Here is an 18,868-nt window from a genome sequence, read left to right as displayed (position 1 = left end):
TTCCCATTGTAATTGTAAGCACAAAATCACCAGATGGTGGCAAAGCATACCATTTCTGTTGTGAGTAGCAGTTCATCAACCAGAAAACGGTGCTTGACACATATCCTGTGACTAGTATAACAGAGATATTGGACAACTTGGGTCAGTGTCAGTACTTCACAACACTGGATCTGCGTAGTGGTTACCACAAGTTGGAAGTAACACCGGATGACCAACCAAAAACTGCGTTCTCAATGCCAACTGGGCATGTCAAGTTTCGCTGCATGCCTTTTGGCCTTAAAAACGCACTGGCAACCTTTCAGCATTTGTTGGATAGTGTTTTATGCGAATTAAAACCAAAATGGTGCATGGTATACCTGGATGACATAATTGTGTATTCAAAGAACATTCCTGAACATCTGGAGCGGTTACGTGAAGTGTTTGATTGTTTGCGCATGGCACGGTAAATGTTGAGTTTTGAGAAATGCTATTTTTTACCGCAAGGAATTTGGTATTTGGGTCATGTCAAGGGGTCAGGATAGAATTTGTACCACCCCAAAGCTAGTTGATGCCTTTTAAAATTTTCCAACACCCACCAATGTAAAGGAACTGCAGTTTTATTTGGGACTCAGGAATTTTTACCAAAGATATGTTACAAAAACCTGCAGAAATTGCATGAACTCGCATGCAATTGCTACAGAAAGGAGTGAAGTTTCATTGGACATCTGAGTGTGAGTTGACATTACAGAAGTTAAAAGATCTATTGATATCTAGTCCCATCTTGGTCTATCCGGATTTTGAAAAATCGTTTATTCTTTCTTGTGATTTGAGCGATTTTGCGCTAAGAGTTATTTTGAGTCAGGAAGTAGATGGACAGGAGCACCCTATAGCATACGCTTCACAGCAGTTCAATAATGGTGAATGAAATTATTCCACTACGGAGAAGGAAATGATTGCATTGATTTTTGGAATTGGGTACTTTTGTTGTTAGCTCTATGGTAGATGATTTAAAGTGGCGACTGATCTGGCAACACATAAGTGGCTTTTAGGACTTAAAGATCCATTGAGTAGATCGTCAAGATGGACCTCGCAGTTAAGCGAGTTCTATTATGAGGCAGTACATTGGCCGGGAAGGTTGCAAGCTAAAGCGGACGGACGCATCCATAAGGTATGAACTATGGAATGCACAGGCATTGACGTAAGTGAAAGGAGGGCCAGCAGAAAGTGCTGATCCGGACCGTCAATGGTTTTCTAAACAACACCAGTTCTGTGTGGAGGACAGAATATTGTACTGCACAGCTTGTGTGATGAAGTGTTGAGGCAAGCACAGGATTTGATTTTAGTGGGACATTTGGGTCGGAGAACAACAGAGAGAAGGGTAGCGCAGGCTTATTGGTGGATGATGTGTAGGCACGATATGGACCGTTACATGAAAAATTGTGTTCCGTGTGCTCAAAGAGCAGAACTTAACCACTAGAGAATTAAATTCCAGAGGTTATCCCCCCATGAACCATGGACCTTGCCGCTGGTTGGGAGGCTTCCGTGCCTCAACAATACAGATAGCCGTACCGTAGGTGCAACCACAACGGAGGGATACCTGTTGAGAGGCCAGACAAACATGTGGTTCCTGAAGAGGGGCAGCAGCCTTCTCAGTAGTTGCAGGGGCAACAGTCTGGATGATTGACTGATCTAGCCTTGTAACACTAACCAAAATGGCCTTGATATTCTGGTACTGCAAACGGCTGACAACAAGGGGAAACTACAGCCGTAATTTTTCCCCGAGGGCATGCAGCTTTACTGCATATTTAAATGATGATGGCGTCCTCTTGGGTAAAATATTCCGGAAGTAAAATAGTCCCCCATTCGGATCTCCGGGCGGGGACTACTCAAGAGGACGTCATTATCAGGAGAAAGAAAACTGGCGTTCTACGGATCAGAGCGTGGAATGTCAGATCCCTTAATCGGGCAGGTAGGTTAGAAAATTTAAAAAGGGAAATGGATAGGGTGAAGTTAGATATAGTGGGAATTAGTGAAGTTCGGTGGCAGGAGGAACAAGACTTTTGGTCAGGCAAATACAGGGTTATATATAGAAAATCAAATAGGGGTAATGCAGGTGTAGGATTTCTACCATCTGGTGAGCAAGATGTATGAGACAGGCGAAGTACCCTCAGACTTCAAGAAGAATATAATAATTCCAATCCCAAAGAAAGCAGGTGTTGACAGATGTGAAAATTACCAAACAATCAGTTTAATAAGTCACAGCTAGCTGCAAAATACTAACGGGAATTCTTTACAGACGAATGGAAAAACTGATAGAAGCCGACCTCGGGGAAGATCAGTTTGGATTCCGTAGAAATGCAGGAACACGTGAGGCAATACGGACCCTACGACTTATCTTAGAAGAAAGATTAAGGAAAGGCAAACCTACGTTTCTAGCATTTGTAGACTTGGAGGAAGCTTTTGACAATATTGATTGGAATACTCTCTTTCAAATTCTGAAGGTGGCAGGGGTAAAATACAGGGAGCGAAAGGCTATTTACAATTTGTACAGAAAGCAGATGGCAGTTATAAGAGTCGAGGGGTATGAAAGGGAAGCAGTGGTTGGGAAGGGAGTGAGACTGGGTTGTAGCCTCTTCCCAATGTTATTCAATCTGTATATTGAGCAAGCAATAAAGGAAACAAAAGAAAAGTTCGGAGTAGGTATTAAAAACCGTGGAGAAGAAATAAAAACTTTGAGGTTCGCCGATGACATTGTAATTCTGTCAGAGACAGCAGAGAACTTGGAAGAGCAGTTGAATGGAATGGACAGTGTCATGAGAGGAGGGTATAAGATGAACATCAACAAAAGCAAAACGAGGATAATGAATGTAGTCGAATTAAGTCGGGTGATGCTGAGGGAATTAGATTAGGAAATGAGACACTTACAGTAGTTAAGGAGTTTAGCTATTTGGGAAGCAAAATAACTGATGATGGTCGAAGTAGAGAGGAAAGCGTTTCTGAAGAAGAAAAATTTGCTGACATCGAGTATAGATTTAAGTATCAGGAAGTCATTTCTGAAAGTATTTGTATGGAGTGTAGTCATGTATGGAAGTGAAACGTGGACAATAAATAATTTAGACAAGAAGAGAATAGAAGCTTTCGAAATGTGGTGCTTCAGGAGAATACTGAAAATTAGGTGGGTAGATCACATACCTAATGAGGAGGTATTGAATAGAATTGGGGAGAAGAGGAGCTCGTGGCACAACTTAACTAGAAGAAGGGATCGGTTGGTAGGACATGTTCTGAGACATCGAGGGATCACCAATTTAGTATTGGAGGGCAGCGTGGAGGGAAAAAATCGTAGAGGGAGACCAAGAGATGAATATACTAAGCAGATTCAGAAGGATGTAGGATTCAGTAGGTACTGGGAGATGAAGAAGCTTGCACAGGATAGAGTAGCATGGAGAGCTGCATAAAAACCAGTCTCAAGACTGAAGACCACAACAACAACAACAACAACAACAACAGGTTATCCGAAGCTGATAAGCTCCTCCAAATGGTAGGATTGAACATCCTAGGACCCCTAGCACAAACACCAGCAAGGAATCATTAAGTATTAACCATTATTGACCATTTCACTCGTCGCATTTTCATGATAATTTTAACAGACCAGCAAACCACATTGGTGGCATAGACTCTATTCAACCAGTGGATACTTTAGTTTGGGACACCTGAAACCTTACTCACGGATCAGGGTGTAAATTTTTTGTCAGAATTAATGCATTAAGAAATTACAGACGAGCGCTCTGCACACTCAAGTTACTGGCCGCACAGAACAAGTCCACAGGACAATCATGAAAATGTTGAGTTTTTATATAAATTCCCAGCACAACAATTGGGACATTCGATTGGCCTACATCTTCGCACCCTACAACTTGAAAGTTTGCCAGAGCACAAAGTTATCCCCATATGAAGTAATTTCTGGGAGCAAGATTTGGCCGCCCTTTTAGTTTTGCAAGGCCCCGGCACAATGAGACATCTCGTCTGGGAAGGATTTTGCCAGAAGAGCGAAACTTATCTGGAGACAAGTACAAAAAATGAATACGAAGGCTTTAGAGAAACAGGAAAGGGCGCATGATGTGAAATCAATGTTACCTAAGTACTATGTGGGTCAGTGAGTTATGTTGATGAATCTTTGTGTGCTGAAAAGGAAAATGGTATAATGACCCTTACCAGGTAATAGAGATGACATCACTGGTTAACGTTAAATTGCAGCTCCTCATCTGCCCTTTGTTAGTCCACGAGCTGAATTCGGCCATTGAGGGGGATATGGACAATTTCCCTCGTGTGACCCCAGTTTCTGTAGAAGGGGGGGAGAGAAACAATGGAGAAAGAGGAGAAAATGGAAAGAGTGAGGTGAAGGAAACAGTATAATATGCCAAATCATCGGTATATGCAAGGACGAAGAGCAGGGATGCAGGAGGGACACTAGGATTTATTTTCCAATTACCAGCTACGAAAATGGGAACTGTAGACTTTAGTATGGTCCATGCCTTAATTTACGTATCTGACCTACATTCCTCTGTTTTTTCCACTAAACACCTTTCGTTTCTTAATGATACCATTGATGAGGACCTGTTCATATCTCTGGATCAGATGATTGTCATCTAACACGGCCATGTTGCCATGGAACATCTCTTACAGCACATGAAAAGCTGCAAAAGTAAGCAGCAACAGCAGCAGCAATTGGTAGTCATTGGTTCAGTAACATCACCTGCTTGTGTATTCCTTGTGGTGATTGGAGTTGTATATTCCTTGTTCAAGAGAAGAGTTGCCCAAATTCCAGCATTCTCAACCTTCAGCCTAAGCATTTGAACCGATCAGAATGGTACACTCCCCAACAAGGCAGTATAATGAGTGAACAGTCATGAAGGCAAAGACCAAGTGTGCTCAAGGACCATGAGGAACAATTGTGTATACGAGGGAGAACTGTGGTGTAATTAGTAGTGACTAGGCCACAATATGTAGTTTCAAAGGAATTGAACCATCTAAATAGGTATGAGTCTGGTATTGGTAGAAAATGTAAACAGAGTCGAGAATAAATAGAAATGGAGGCAAAATGCAGGGACGCATCCTTTCCATAGAAGGGGGGAGTGTAGAAGGTCAAATGATTACGGCAATTAAGTTTGTTAAAATGTGAAGGAATACTGGGACCCAGAAGTCGTCACTGTCATAATGCAGGTCATTGCCTAAGGGGTGCCAGAGTGACACCACTGCTGTAACTATTGTCAGACGCCATCAACAGTCAGCTGCCTGTCATGGGAGTCATCGCTTGGGGAATGTTGTGGTAACGGACTGTCGCCATTGTCCTGGGACGCTGCTAACACAAATACTGTCACCAGGGCCAGAACCAGGGACCTTGCCTTGCCAATGCCAAAGAGCCGCAGACGGGGTTTGTTGCTGAGACAGGGTACTGACCTGTACCGCTGCTACCTGTGTCTGCCGCCACCACCACAACAGAGGCCTCCGGCATGTGGTTCCAGGCAAGGCCGTAGTGCCACTGCTGAGTCAGCAGATTCCAATTAATGCCAGCACAGTTGGAGTTATAGTGAGAGTCTGCTGGCCACCATCATTGTTGTCAAGAAAACTACGAGCAGAAGCAAACCTCGCCCAGTGGGCCCACAACCAACATATTGCGGTTGATCAATAAATGTTGTTATTCTGTCTTTCCTCATGCCCAGCAGATAATCCACATTCGAATCCGACTATGGGCAGTGGAGTCCTGTGCCTGTTAACATGGCCCATTTACACTAGCAAATAGTCCTGCTGTTTCCTAAGGTTGATAACTGACTGCTCATATACTAGTAGTTTTTTGTCATATGCAGTGGGAAGTCACTAGGCTAGTGTAGTTCTGCATCATAATGAAACCTGCCCCACTCTCTTCATCATCCTCAAGTGGCAGTCAATACTTGTTTTGAATTCTGTAACACATGTGGTTGGAAAATTCTTTTGTATCTCCTGTGCCTTTATTTGATTAATTTACTCAAGAAATTTACTCAGTGGGACTTAATTGTATTCATCTTGCATTTACAGCATGTTCCTTATGCTCCAAATAATGAAACCTTCTCTGCATGAAAGTTTCTCTCCTTTGATCCACTGAAACTTGGGCATATAGAACTGGTAACATTCGCTTCTGTGGCACCAAATTTTCTTCCTGCTGCACAGCTGTTTGTGGTCTCTGCTTCATAGTGGTAGTAGTAAGTTCCTATGGGACCAAACTGCTGAGGTCATCGGCCCCTAGGCTTACACACTACTTAATCTAACTTAAACTCACTTATGCTAAGGACAACATATACATGCCCGAGGGAGGACTCAAACCTCCGACAGGAGGAGCCGTGTGAACTGTGACAAGGCGCCTTGGACCTCTGCTCTGCTTCATGAATAACCATCAACTTAGAGAAAGTTAGCATTGTATTGCCTGCGTGAAACAGTTGGGAAAAGCAAATTTGTACATCCTCATTTCTCAACTGAGTCATGGCAGTAATTTCTGACCATTTTTGACTGCTGACAATATAATCATACTTAATGGGAACAATGTGGTGCCCTCTCGGCTCCCCACAGCTAAACTGGCAGAAATCTTGTTACTTCAGATTAACATTGAAGCCAACCTCAAAAATAAACAGTACAGTAGAGCAATGGTAGCTTTAAGGGTCCCACACATGAGCAATGGAAATCACAACATATTAGGGACTAAACAGCCTAATATTTTTGACAGGAATGAATATTACTGTCATTGCTGCTGATGAGTTGTGCTATTGGATTCCACAACTTGTGAAGGGATAGCTTTAAAATTTACAATACTGTTTATGAATTAATTTAAAACATTAACTTCAGTTGTGTGGCCATATTGTGCGTAGTTGCTATGTATTGAAGATATTTCAAATACGTCTTTGCATCTGCGACAGAATGCATATTTTGTCACTGAATGGGTTTTGTTTTATTGAAAGAAAACATTAGTGGTCTGCAATGAGAGATATTTACAATTTCACTTGCTTTCTAGACTGAACAATGATTTGTTACAAATAATGTTGATTTTTACTTACAATATTTTCTGTCCAACTCTCGCTCTGTTCAGGAAACTTCATCTGACTACATGTTTTTGAGTTATTTGTTTGGTACAGTTGATTCCAGCCTTCTTTGCTTTGTGGTGCTGTACTGTGTTGTGTTTTACATCAAGAAAAGCATAGCACTGCAAAACAATGTGGGATTAGGCAGGTATCAGTAGTGCCAAACCAAGGAATGCCTCAGAAATGTGCAACCAGACAGTGTTTCCTGATGTAAGTGAAAATAGAATATAAAATACCATGAGTAAAATCAAAATCTCTTGTAAAAAAACAAGTCACACTGAAAATATCCTTCATTGCTGATGTGATCCGCAATCCGTCATTTTATTTCAATAAAATGAAACACATTAACAAAATAAATATTTTCTTGTACTTGCAGGGACAGATTTAAAATATCTTTAATATTAGGTATTAACCATTCATATTTTATTCAAGCTGCATGCGTAATTTTCTATGATGTGATTTGCTGACAAGATCAAAAATGGTTCAAATGGCTCTGAGCACTATGGGACTCAACTTTTGAGGTCATCAGTCCCCTAGAACTTAGAACTACTTAAACCTAACTAACCTAAGGACATCAAACACATCCATACTCGAGGCAGGATTCGAACCTGCGACCGTAGCGGTCTCGCGGTTCCTGACTGTAGTGCCTAGAACCACTCGGCCACCAAGGCCGGCGCTGATAAGATCATGTGTGTTCTTCATTGACTGGCTGGCAGAAGCAAATCAGGCAGCTGCAATCTCAATTTTATTGCTTAAGAAGGTAACATATTCTGAATTTGAAGCTTTTCGTATATATACTTGCATATTATGAAAATATGCAGTTTCAATGATACACCGTGTTAAAGATCTCCTCAAAATTAGTCTTTTTGGTATAGTTTATTGTGCTGGAGTGGCAGAAAATGCTACTGTAGTAGATAAAAGCTTTGACTAATTGATTCCACAATGCTAAAATGGTGACCTCAGCAGCAGCCGGGTAATCTGCAAATTGAAGACAAGCCTGTATTTTTCGAATGATGAATTTTGGGGGAAAACCTCATCTTATAATGAGGATAAATACAAGTCTGTTCAAAAAATTCTCGGACATTTATAGTTTTGTGCTAATGGTGTGTTGGACCAAAATGCGGTTGGCATCCCGCATATGCCTGTGTTTAATGTGTAACTGCCGGATGCTTCATTGTTTTATATCTGTTAGTTATTGCTCAGTGCTGTAATGAGTAGAACATTGTGTTGCACAGTTTGCGAATTTTGAGATGAAAGAGTTAGAGGAGCAACACAGCTGCATCAAATTTTGTGTGAAACTCAAGAAAACCTTTACAAAGACACACCAAATGATGCACAAAGCCTACAATGATGAGCGCTTAAGCCATACTAGATGTTACAAATGGTTCACACACAGTGGCAAAGTGTGACATTTTTTGTAGGGTAGGCTGTGAATTATCTATATCAAAAAAATAAAAAAAAATTTAAAACAAAAACTTATAAAATAGAAACACTGCAAAAGTAACTTCGTTACATATTTCTGCTAAAATTGAAACTACTACAGAAATTGTTAATAAGGTTGGTTGGTTGATTGATTTGGGGGAGGGTACCAAACAGTAAGGTCATTGATCCCATCAGATTTGGGGAGGTTGGGGAAGGAAGTTGGCCATGCGCTTTCAAAGGAACCTTCCCGCATTTGCCTGAAGCGATTTAGGGATTCAGGATGGCTGGACATCAGTTTTAACCATCGTCCTCCCGAATGCGAGTCCAGTGTGCTAACCACTGTGCCACCTCACTCAATGATAAATAAATACATAAAAATATTAAATAGCTACACACTAATGATTAACACATAGTAACTCACTATTACATCTTTTTATAAATTACTTCTATCCTCCTGTCCTTCTTCTGGGAGTAAACATTGATAACATGAGAGATGAACTCCCGCCATTTGGTTGAAGATTTTCACATTTCCCTCTTTGGTTGAAGATTTTCACAGTTTTCCTCACTACAGCCAAAATCACCAAGGTGGACAGTCTGTCATTCTGTTGCAAAAGTAGGTTTTAACACATTTTAATATACTCATGCTTCTTTTGCAAGGCATGGTGGTTGCTGAAACTGCAAGAACTAATGATAGAAACTTCACACATTCAGAGAACATGTTTTTTAATCCATTGTTTATAATGGATTTAAGGAGGTCCTGAGGCTGTAGACATTTATCCTCAATGCTGTAAATAAATGTAAGTTCTTGTTCCAGTTTTTTCCAGGATATATTTTAAGAAGTTTTTCAACTTCAAATTTCAGAAAATTGTTTGGCTTACAATAACCTGAGAACTTTCTCCTGTTTACAATTTCTGTAAAATCTGTTTCATGAAAGTCCTGGAATCTAGTTTCCGCTTTTACTACTATTGTGTCATTTATTTTTAATGCTAGAATTCTCCATTTCTGAATACTTGCTTCTGTTCCATTAAAATTAATTTCAGTTACTCCTGCTGAATTTATAAGGCTCTTAGCTTCCACTATGGATTTCAGAATAATTTCCTCACATCTTAGTCTTTCAACAGCCTTAATGCTGCTTTCAGTTCTGAACATAGGCATCTGATGTCCACAATTTTACTTTGCAAGATGCCAAACAAGATACTTGTATGCTGGAAAATTGAATTGTACAGCTGCAGTAGAGAAAGAAAAGTTTAATCATTCGGTATACTATTTAGCCCAATTGCTTGATGTAAATAATTATCATCCCATCCTTCATTGTTTATCACATCATAAAATGCTGCTCTCAGGTCTGTATAGTGAAGAATAATGCTTTGTAGAGTGTGTGAATAAAAATTCCACCTTGTTTCACAAGGACTTGGTAATTTAAATCCCCTTTTCATCAGAAGTTCAATTCGTTTAATGGGATGGCTAAAAAAATACATGAAATCCTGAAAGATTTGCCACAAAAAATTTTAGTTGCATTATTATTTATTTATATATTTATTTTTACAAGCCGAGAGGAGGACTAGGTTCAGCTGATGTGTGTAGCAGTGGATAGAGAGAGCATGAGAATAAACTTGATTCACAATAAGGTAGACACCATAATAATGTTCCCTGCCATTGCATTGCAACCGTCATATGTTTGCAATACTAAATTGTTTCTATTAATATTCCAACTGCTTAGCACTTACAAGAAAACAGTGGCTATGTGCCTTGTGCACTCTAGCCCTTGGATACATCCTAATACTCTATGCACCTATCTTGTATTTCTTCTGATTCATTATTTGCAAAATGAAAAATTACACTCATTTCACTTCTAGTTGAGACATCTGTGGTTTCGTCTGCTTGTAGTGATATAAAACGACAATTTTTAACTTCATTTGAGTTTGTTCTTTAATAACATACATAATACAAGCAATTAATTCATTCTTCGTGTCAGAGGGAATGCCTTTAAACACTCCCTCAGATGCTAAATGATCTTTCATGTATGGTTCTTTTTCTGCCAAGAAATCCAGAAGTTCTAAATAATTTCCTTTATTTACTATTACTTCAGATTCATCATGACCACGAAGAGGTAACTCATGCCATGCTAAAAAGCAGATAGTCGAAAAAAGTTTCTTCAATATACTTTTGTTTCGATCAACCTTCTCGTTATGTTTCAAAGATTCCAGGCATGTTACTTCTGAAACAGCATACTCAATTCTTACTGTACCTAGGAGATGGTGTTAAACAGATGCTCTGATATATAAAATGGAACATTCATGCTTTTTATCTTTCAGAAGGAAATTCTGAAGACTCTTTTCACCAACTCCCCAATTATGCCGTTCAAACCAGTCATTGCCCATTCCAAATAGTACAGAGTGAAAATGAAAAAGTTTGTTCCTTACAGTGGTTCTGAATTGTACCACTGTGTTTGGAAACATCTTACAAATTTTCCATAAGATTTTTTAATAGACACACTTGGCATCTGCTTTCGTTCTTTCACGAGGAGTTTATCTCCCAAAGAAAGGAGAGAGAAGAATTCAGGGATTTCAGTTAAAAAATTCAGTGGATCTTGTGATGAAATGAACACGTCCATGGCAGTTTCAGGTAGTCAGTAATACCTTGTGTTATTCACACACATATATCTTTGTATAAGATGTCATTCCAGTTGACTGACCTTAATCTAGTTCTAAACTCTCTTATGCTGCATTCATTCATTCATTACATCATGATACCTGGCATATGTAAGAAATAAGCATTTGCTTTAGTACAATGCATTTTTAGAAAATCTGTTTTGGGTGTTAAATTAGGTATATTCCAACTAGTGTCAAAATACTTCACAAAATGAACATTTTGCTTCAAAAGTGAGGTTAAACTGACAATCTTTGTTGGTATGTTTACAGGCTTGTTTGACAAACCCGCGGATAGAAAAGAGAGAACTTGACAAAAGTCTGAGAAGAGCAGCCTTTAATTTTGACAGTCACAAAATTAGAAGCATACATGAAATATCCATTTTAGAAAGCTTATTACTACTATTACCATTACTACTATACAATCGTGCCATTTGAAACAACATAAAAATGCATAATTTCATGCCCTTATCACTAGAATACTGAAATTGTCACTTTGAACATGAACTAATTAATAAACTTAAAACCTTAAAACAAAGACAACTGAAAAGCGGACACAGAAACTATCACATAGCACTAATATAAAAGGAGAGAAAGAAAGAAAGAGAGAGAGAGAGAGAGAGAGAGAGAGAGAGAGAGAAGGAAATGGCAAATACCACCACTCAGAAGAAAGAGGAAACTCTATACTAATATAATGTAATTGGATAGATAAAAAAATCTGCTCACCAAGCAGTGTGAGTATTACAATTTGCAAGCTTTCAGAGCCAGTGGCATGGCAGAAGAACTGAAGGGGAATGAAGAGGGGAGAAGCAAAAAGACTGGTGAGGTTTAGGAAAAGCAGTGGATTTCAGAAAAATCACCGAGAACCCTAGGGCAGGGGCGACTTTCTGGACAGGATGAGAAGGGATGACTGATTGTAGGGGACTGTACTGGATGAGATTTGAAAAGCTGAGAGCACTAGTTAATAAGATAGAAAAGCTATGTGCATTGCATGTGGTAGAGTGGGAGAGGGACGATGAAAACCAGACAGGTCAGAAAATGAAAGGTGTAGAACACTGAAAGGGATTGAAGAAAGAAATAGTTACTGAGAAGAAACGCTGAGACCAAAAAAGTTTACATAAACTAAGGCCACATGGGTGGTGAGAACCAAGGATATGTTGTAGCATCAGTTTCCATCTGCGGAGTTCTGACAACCTGGTGTCTGAGGGAAGAATCCAGATGGCATGTGTGGTGAAACAGGCATTGAGGTCACAACTGTCATGTTGTAGAGCATGCTCTGCAACAGGATATTGTGTGTTGTCAGTATACATCCTCTGCCTATACCCATTAATCCTAACTAATAACGTAGTAAAAGTCAAGTCAGTGTAAATGGCCAAACAATGTTTACATAACAGCTAGTATATGGCATGTGGCTCTCCCTTTACAGTATGAGTTTTGCCAGTTACATGGCTGGTATAAGTGGTGGTACGAGGGTGCACTGAGCAAGTCTTGCAGTGAGGACAGTCGTGCAGGGAGAAGTGTCACATGATAGGGAGATGGGTGCAGATGGAGCATAGGGTCTGACACAGATATTGTGGAGATTAGCAGAGCGACGAAAAGCTATTCTAGGTATGGTGGGCAAAATGTTAGATGGAATGGACGTATACTATCAAAGGGAGAGCCACCTGTGAAACGACACATCATATACTAGCTGTTATGTAAACACTGCTCGGCCTTTTACATCGGCTTGACTATCACCTAGTTATTTGTTAGGATGAATGGACATAAGCAGAGGGTGTACACTGGCAACACACAATATCTTGTTGCACATCACGCTCAGTAACATGGCAGTCATGACGTCGGTACCTGTTTCACCACACAAGCCATCTGGATTCTTCCTCCTGACACCAGTTTCTCAGAACTTTGCAGGTGGAACTGAAGCTACAACACATCATCGGTTCTCGCCACCCACCTAGCCTTAATTTACGCTAATTTCTTCAGTCTCAGAATTTCTTTATAGTAACTATTCACTAGTTTTCTACTGCTTTCATCTTATGATCTGTCTAGGCTTCACCATCCCACTCCTACCTCTATTAGATACAATTCACTTAGTTTTTTGCTCTAATTAACTTGAGCATGATGTTTTAATAGCAATCTCTGTCTTATGTATTATCCTATCTTCGACCTTTAAGCTCTCAGGCTTTCAAATCTCATTCAGCGCAGTCCCCAACAATCAAGCTTTCCTTCTCATCCCGTCTGGTACGTCTTGCCCTGACCCTGGGTTCTGGGCGACTTTTCCGAACTCTACCTCTTTTCCCAAAACACACCAGTCCTTTTCCTTCCTCTTCAACCCTTCTGCCAAAAGAAGGAACAACTGGCTCTAAACACTTAGAAACTGTAATACCTTTTATATGTGTGTTCTCCTGCCATTGATTGGTGAGCAGATTTTTTTTATCAATCCAATTACATTACATTTTCAAAAATTGATTATTTTCATTGATAAACTCTATACTAAGGATGAAGAAATGACATATCTGCCAATGCCTTATTACAGTCAGGCAGCCAACAAGGTTGCAAAATATTATGATAACAGCAAACTTAAAACATGTTTCCAGACATCAAAACAACTTAAAATACAACTACATCACAACATTGATAATACCAAAAATGTATTTGCAAATTCGGATGTACACCAACTCAAGTGTAGTAAATGTGAAAAAATATACGTAGGCCAGATGCTATTGTGTACATATGTATTTAATTTACCATACTACTTTTTAATTTAACATGTTTTAATTTTTAAAGTTTTATAATTTTGAAAGTTATTTGCATTATTTGCATTCTTGCCATAGTTTTTTTATAAATTAAGTTCAAAGTTGTATAACTATATTTGCTTATGTATCTGTACGGAGCTTTTAAGTGGACCAAAAACATCTGAAGACGTCAACTACTTGCTGAAACCAGTAATATGAATATTTTTTATATGTATAAGTGAGTGTGATGTAATAAATAATTATACAAACATTTACAAAGATCACATATCTCCAATTGCCAATATCACATTTTTTAAAATCTGATTTGTATTTCTTTTTCATTCATTTACTAAATTTTCTTTTTAATGTTCCATTTAGTCTATTATACTTTGTTACATTCTTATCTCTGTCTGTCCAGCTTGCAAACTGTGAAATATTTGTGCCCAAATATATAGTGTCTGTTACCAGTTTGTAATGGATCTGGGAGATGTGTTATTTTTTATCAGATTCGTCGATACCAAATTGTAAATGTTTTCTTATATTTTTTGTCAGAATTTTTTATTATAATTTGCCTTATTATATGTTAATTTACTTATATTTTTGAGAGTGAAAGCATATTGATTACTATTAGTAAATGTGTCGAAGAATAGCAGAGACTGATTACAAGTGGAAGCTTGTGTTTTGTGTAAAATGTCTTTGACGCTGGAGTCGTCTTTGACTATAGTCAGTCAGCAGTGAACTCGTGGTGTGTGTTGACGGTAGAACAATGTGCAGGTCGCCGTCATAAACAATTTGTTAGTGAACAGAAAGAACGAATTATGTTACCACTTTTTTTTATATAAACTTTAAGAAGAAACCACATTCGAAGAAATGGTATTTGAAGCACCAAAAATGAGGCAAACACATTGAACCAGGTCATTTCTGCAACCGACAAAAACTGCATTGTGGAGTCATACTTCCACTAGACAACTGAAGCCAAGACAAATATCGCCTTGTAAACATTTAACGGAAAAGGTACTGTCACGAAATATGCCAAATTTAAGTAAATAAAAAAAATAGTGAGCATATTTCAACTTTGTGTCTCAGCCGGGATACCATATTTCAATTTGTGTCTCAGCCAGGATACCATATTTCAAGTTTTATTATTTTATTATTTACTGGATTTTTTTTACTCTGGAAAGATTATGAATCTTTTATATTATGCTTTCTAAGAATGTTTTGAAGTTTATATCCAGATTTCTGTATATAATCTTCACTTACAGCCATCAGAATCTGATTGTCTGCAAATAATAATATTCTTAACACTGTGTTTAGTCAATTTTTACTTCAAGTGGATTATTTCATTCAATTTCTGGATTATTTGGTCGACTAAATAAATGTTGGCTATAAAAAGAAAGTAAAAATAGTATATATCTGCTTGTGGACATATGTTGTTTGATTCTATATTACCCCATTTATCAAACAAGAAATATTTCACTAATATTATATACATAATACTTGCTCTATTTGTTGTATAATTTACTTACTGTGGACACCAAATCCAACTATGAGAACACCATGGTCTAGATTATCAGGATCACACAGGAACTTCCAGGGATGAGACACACCACCCAAGTAAAACTGCAAACAAGTTGTAAATGAAAAGAAATGTGCAGTTTAAGTAATTTTACGAAACACACAATAAAATTGTCAGCAATAAACAAAACAATTTTCATAAACTCCCTCCCCCCTCTCTCTTATCAGACAAAAAATTATTCAAAAGTAATTTAAAAAATTATTGCTTGAAAACACTCCTTATTCTCTAGACAAGTTTATTAAATAGAGACAGATCATCTCTTTCCCACACATTTCCGTTTCCTTTTCCTAGGCTAATCCTGTGTATAATACCACACGTTCTGTTTAATTTTTGCAACTCGTAATGCTATTCTTTCCTATTAGATAAATGAAGACGCATTTAATTATATTCTGTAACTCATAATTAGGTCCCTGTATGCAGCATGCCGTGTGTGTTCACCACGCTTCCACCAGATAGTCGGCAGAATGTTTATGATTATCACTTTTGGATTTGGTCTTTAACATTACAAACACCAACAGGACCATGTGTGTTGTGACTCTTTCATAACTGAATAACCTGAAGATGTCATATGCACAAAACCTTTCATAACACAATAAATGTGTAATAATACAGCTGAGGTGGTTTGCGTTAATCACTGAAGGAAATAGTCAATCCTGTGATATGCAATGAATGGTCACTCAGAGACAATCACTTGAAAATGGTTACAATGCCAGAACTGTTCAATAGTGATTACAAAATAAAGTGGTATTTAATCTCATCAATGCAGTCAGTGCAGAAAAATGTTGTCATTCAGAAGTCTTTGGACAAAATTGAAAAATTAAGGAAGCTGAGGCCTTCATGTGTTAGGATGGCTTTCTTTTATAGTCAGAACTTGCAGAAGTTTTCCCATAAGTAATGTGTTTTTTTTACTTTTTTCTCAGTTTACTACCTGTGGTCCCAACATTTTGAGTGACAGGTTCACCCATTATAAAACATAAGCCTACCAAGCATTGACAGAAGAGAATCCCCCTAATAGCTTGTGAGTAGACAGGTATTATAAAGCTTACATAACAATGACCGTTCTGGCATTTGCATTAAGCAAATTAGGGGGAAAGAACCTAAAATCTTGCTGGCCAGATAAGGATTTTAACCACCATTGTCTCTAAAGCAAAACCAGTATCTTCACATTGGCTATCTGAGTTAGTGCTATCTTTATTAGAAACCAATTCCTGTTTATGAGCTTAGTATCAATAAAATATAATAGTCACATCATCCAATATAGACAGGGGAGGTGAGGGGCACTTAGTTTTGATGAGCTCAAATAACATACCTGCATGGCATTTGCATTAATCCCAATGGATATTGGGCCATTCTTCACCAGCCACTGTGCCATTTTTGTCTCATTGGTACTGATGTTTACTGCTCCTTGTATGGTGACTAGCACTTCACTTCTGTTGAAATGACATTTCTCATCCTCGCCTTCATATGGATAATCTTTTTCCGTTTCTAATCCCCCCAGTTTCTCAATGGCTCGGTATGCGTTATCTGGTAGTCCTCCTTCACAGCCGTTATCCAAAGTATCACAGTCAACCAATTCTGCAAGAGAAACAGAAACAAAAAGAACTGAAAATAGAATACTACTTCCCAAAATATGTTATGAGCCAGTCCTGAAAAGTATAGCAAATTAATTTTCACTGGCTTTCTCCTCTTAAGGTTTAATCACATGCTCTTTGTGTCACTCACCTCGTACACCCTCTATTTGTATAACATACAAACCAACACATGAACTGTTGAAATGCAAACAAAACACATAATGAAAGTTTACACAATTCATAAAAAGATACAGTACATAACTTTTCCCCTATACAGCAAACATTAACATCTGACTTTAAGAACACAAGAGTGTTTATCATCTGGGCTACACAGTAACTCAGCAATAGTAAATAATGCAGTGGAACCAGGGAACTTTCATATTTGATTCAGTGATACTGCACTTTCATTAAGGTCCAATCATTAACATACTAGAATGTACAGAGGGGTGAAGGGCAGGGGGCGGGGGGGGGGAGACCTTTAATAAAGAAGATTAAGAACTGAAATTAAGACAAGTTGTGTACCTTAGCACTAAGTAGGGGCAAACAGCATCAACTATTCTGCAGTACAAGCTCCATACCACACATCGACACAGCTTCGTAATCTCTGACATCACAAGCTGACCACTGTGTAGTGACATACAAATAGTTTGACTTTCTGAGCTTGTTTAGGTTTTAAAATCAACTAACAAAGTCTTTACAGCCTATTGTATTTCTCTAGCTTTAGGAGATTAAATGTTATGCAAATAACACACCTTAAGAGCATTGTCTAATGACCATATAACTAGTCAGTGTTTTCATCTTCATCAACTTTGAACCTGTCTAGCACCATACACTTGGAACAGTCCAAAACACCAAATACCAATCACATACTGAACAATAGTGCATCAGCAATTCTCAACTCACAACCACAATTCATCTCACAACAGCTTAAGAACTGCCACTTCATGGCTATACCACTCCATAACTCTGCAGAATAACCTTGCCAGCTAGTCCACTCCCACCTCAGTTCATGGTTCTACGTTGGAGCATATTCATAACAATATTCCAAAAATTATTTAGCTGTATTTCAAACTGATTGTAGTTATATCAGTTTAGACAATAGCATAATATAATTAACACACATTTCCTTACACCTCTCAATAGTTCAAGTGATCTTTTAAATATTAATTAATCACAACAACTATCTTGCTTTAAAAGCCATCCATTTCCAGTGGTCAAACGTGTGTGGGTTATGTGTGTATGAATGGATGTATGATGGAAAGATGCCTTCATGCAATAGCTCAAATATATACAACATTCCACATTCAATGTACTTGTCTGTTGCTCAATGCCTCCTCTACGTGGTTAGAAGCATAACCCTTCATATGGAAAACATTAAAAGAAGGCATTTTCACTGAAGCAAAATACTTTGTTCCTCCCTCTTACATAATGAGAAATGAGCATCATGATCAAATAAAAGAAAAATCAGAGCTCACAAAGATAGATTAAAGTGTTCATTTCTGCGATTTTTTTTGAAAGTGAAACTCTAAAGATATAGGTTGAAGGTAGTGCCTTTTATCCTCTTTCAATTTATTGACCTGCTTCATACGCCCCTACCTTGACAGATTTTTTCTTTAACATTCTTCCTTTGATTATTGAATGTGGTGAACTGTGATTACATTATTACAAACTTTATTGTCCACATTGGACCTCTTTCTCATTCCATGTTCAATTTTTCTTTGAAGGTTGTAGGGTTCAGTTCTTGTGATCTACTCAATACAATAATGCTTCATTCTTTGTGATTGTAAACTTCTCAATTCATCTGAAATCTAGATCTTCTACATGTAACCTTTGC

At 38.2% G+C, this 18,868-nt stretch overlaps 1 protein-coding gene across 2 annotated transcripts in view; it reads right to left on the bottom strand.

Moving 5' to 3' along the window:
- The window catches only part of LOC126187817 (uncharacterized), a 256,419-nt gene that overhangs the window by 18,878 nt on the left and 218,673 nt on the right, over positions 1 to 18,868 (bottom strand). For both annotated transcript variants that reach the window (XM_049929105.1, XM_049929104.1), the window contains exons 23-24: positions 16,773 to 17,038; positions 15,414 to 15,507 (exon numbers count right to left, since the gene is read on the bottom strand). In XM_049929105.1, coding sequence (XP_049785062.1) covers positions 15,414 to 15,507; positions 16,773 to 17,038 — 360 coding nt within the window. The remainder of the gene's footprint in view (positions 1 to 15,413; positions 15,508 to 16,772; positions 17,039 to 18,868) is intronic.

This window comes from Schistocerca cancellata, chromosome 5, assembly GCF_023864275.1.
Source record: "Schistocerca cancellata isolate TAMUIC-IGC-003103 chromosome 5, iqSchCanc2.1, whole genome shotgun sequence".
In the NCBI taxonomy this organism is placed as follows: Eukaryota; Metazoa; Arthropoda; class Insecta; order Orthoptera; family Acrididae; genus Schistocerca; species Schistocerca cancellata.
The sequence above is the reverse complement of the archived record's forward strand: the minus strand, read 5'-3'. Positions and strand labels throughout refer to the sequence as shown.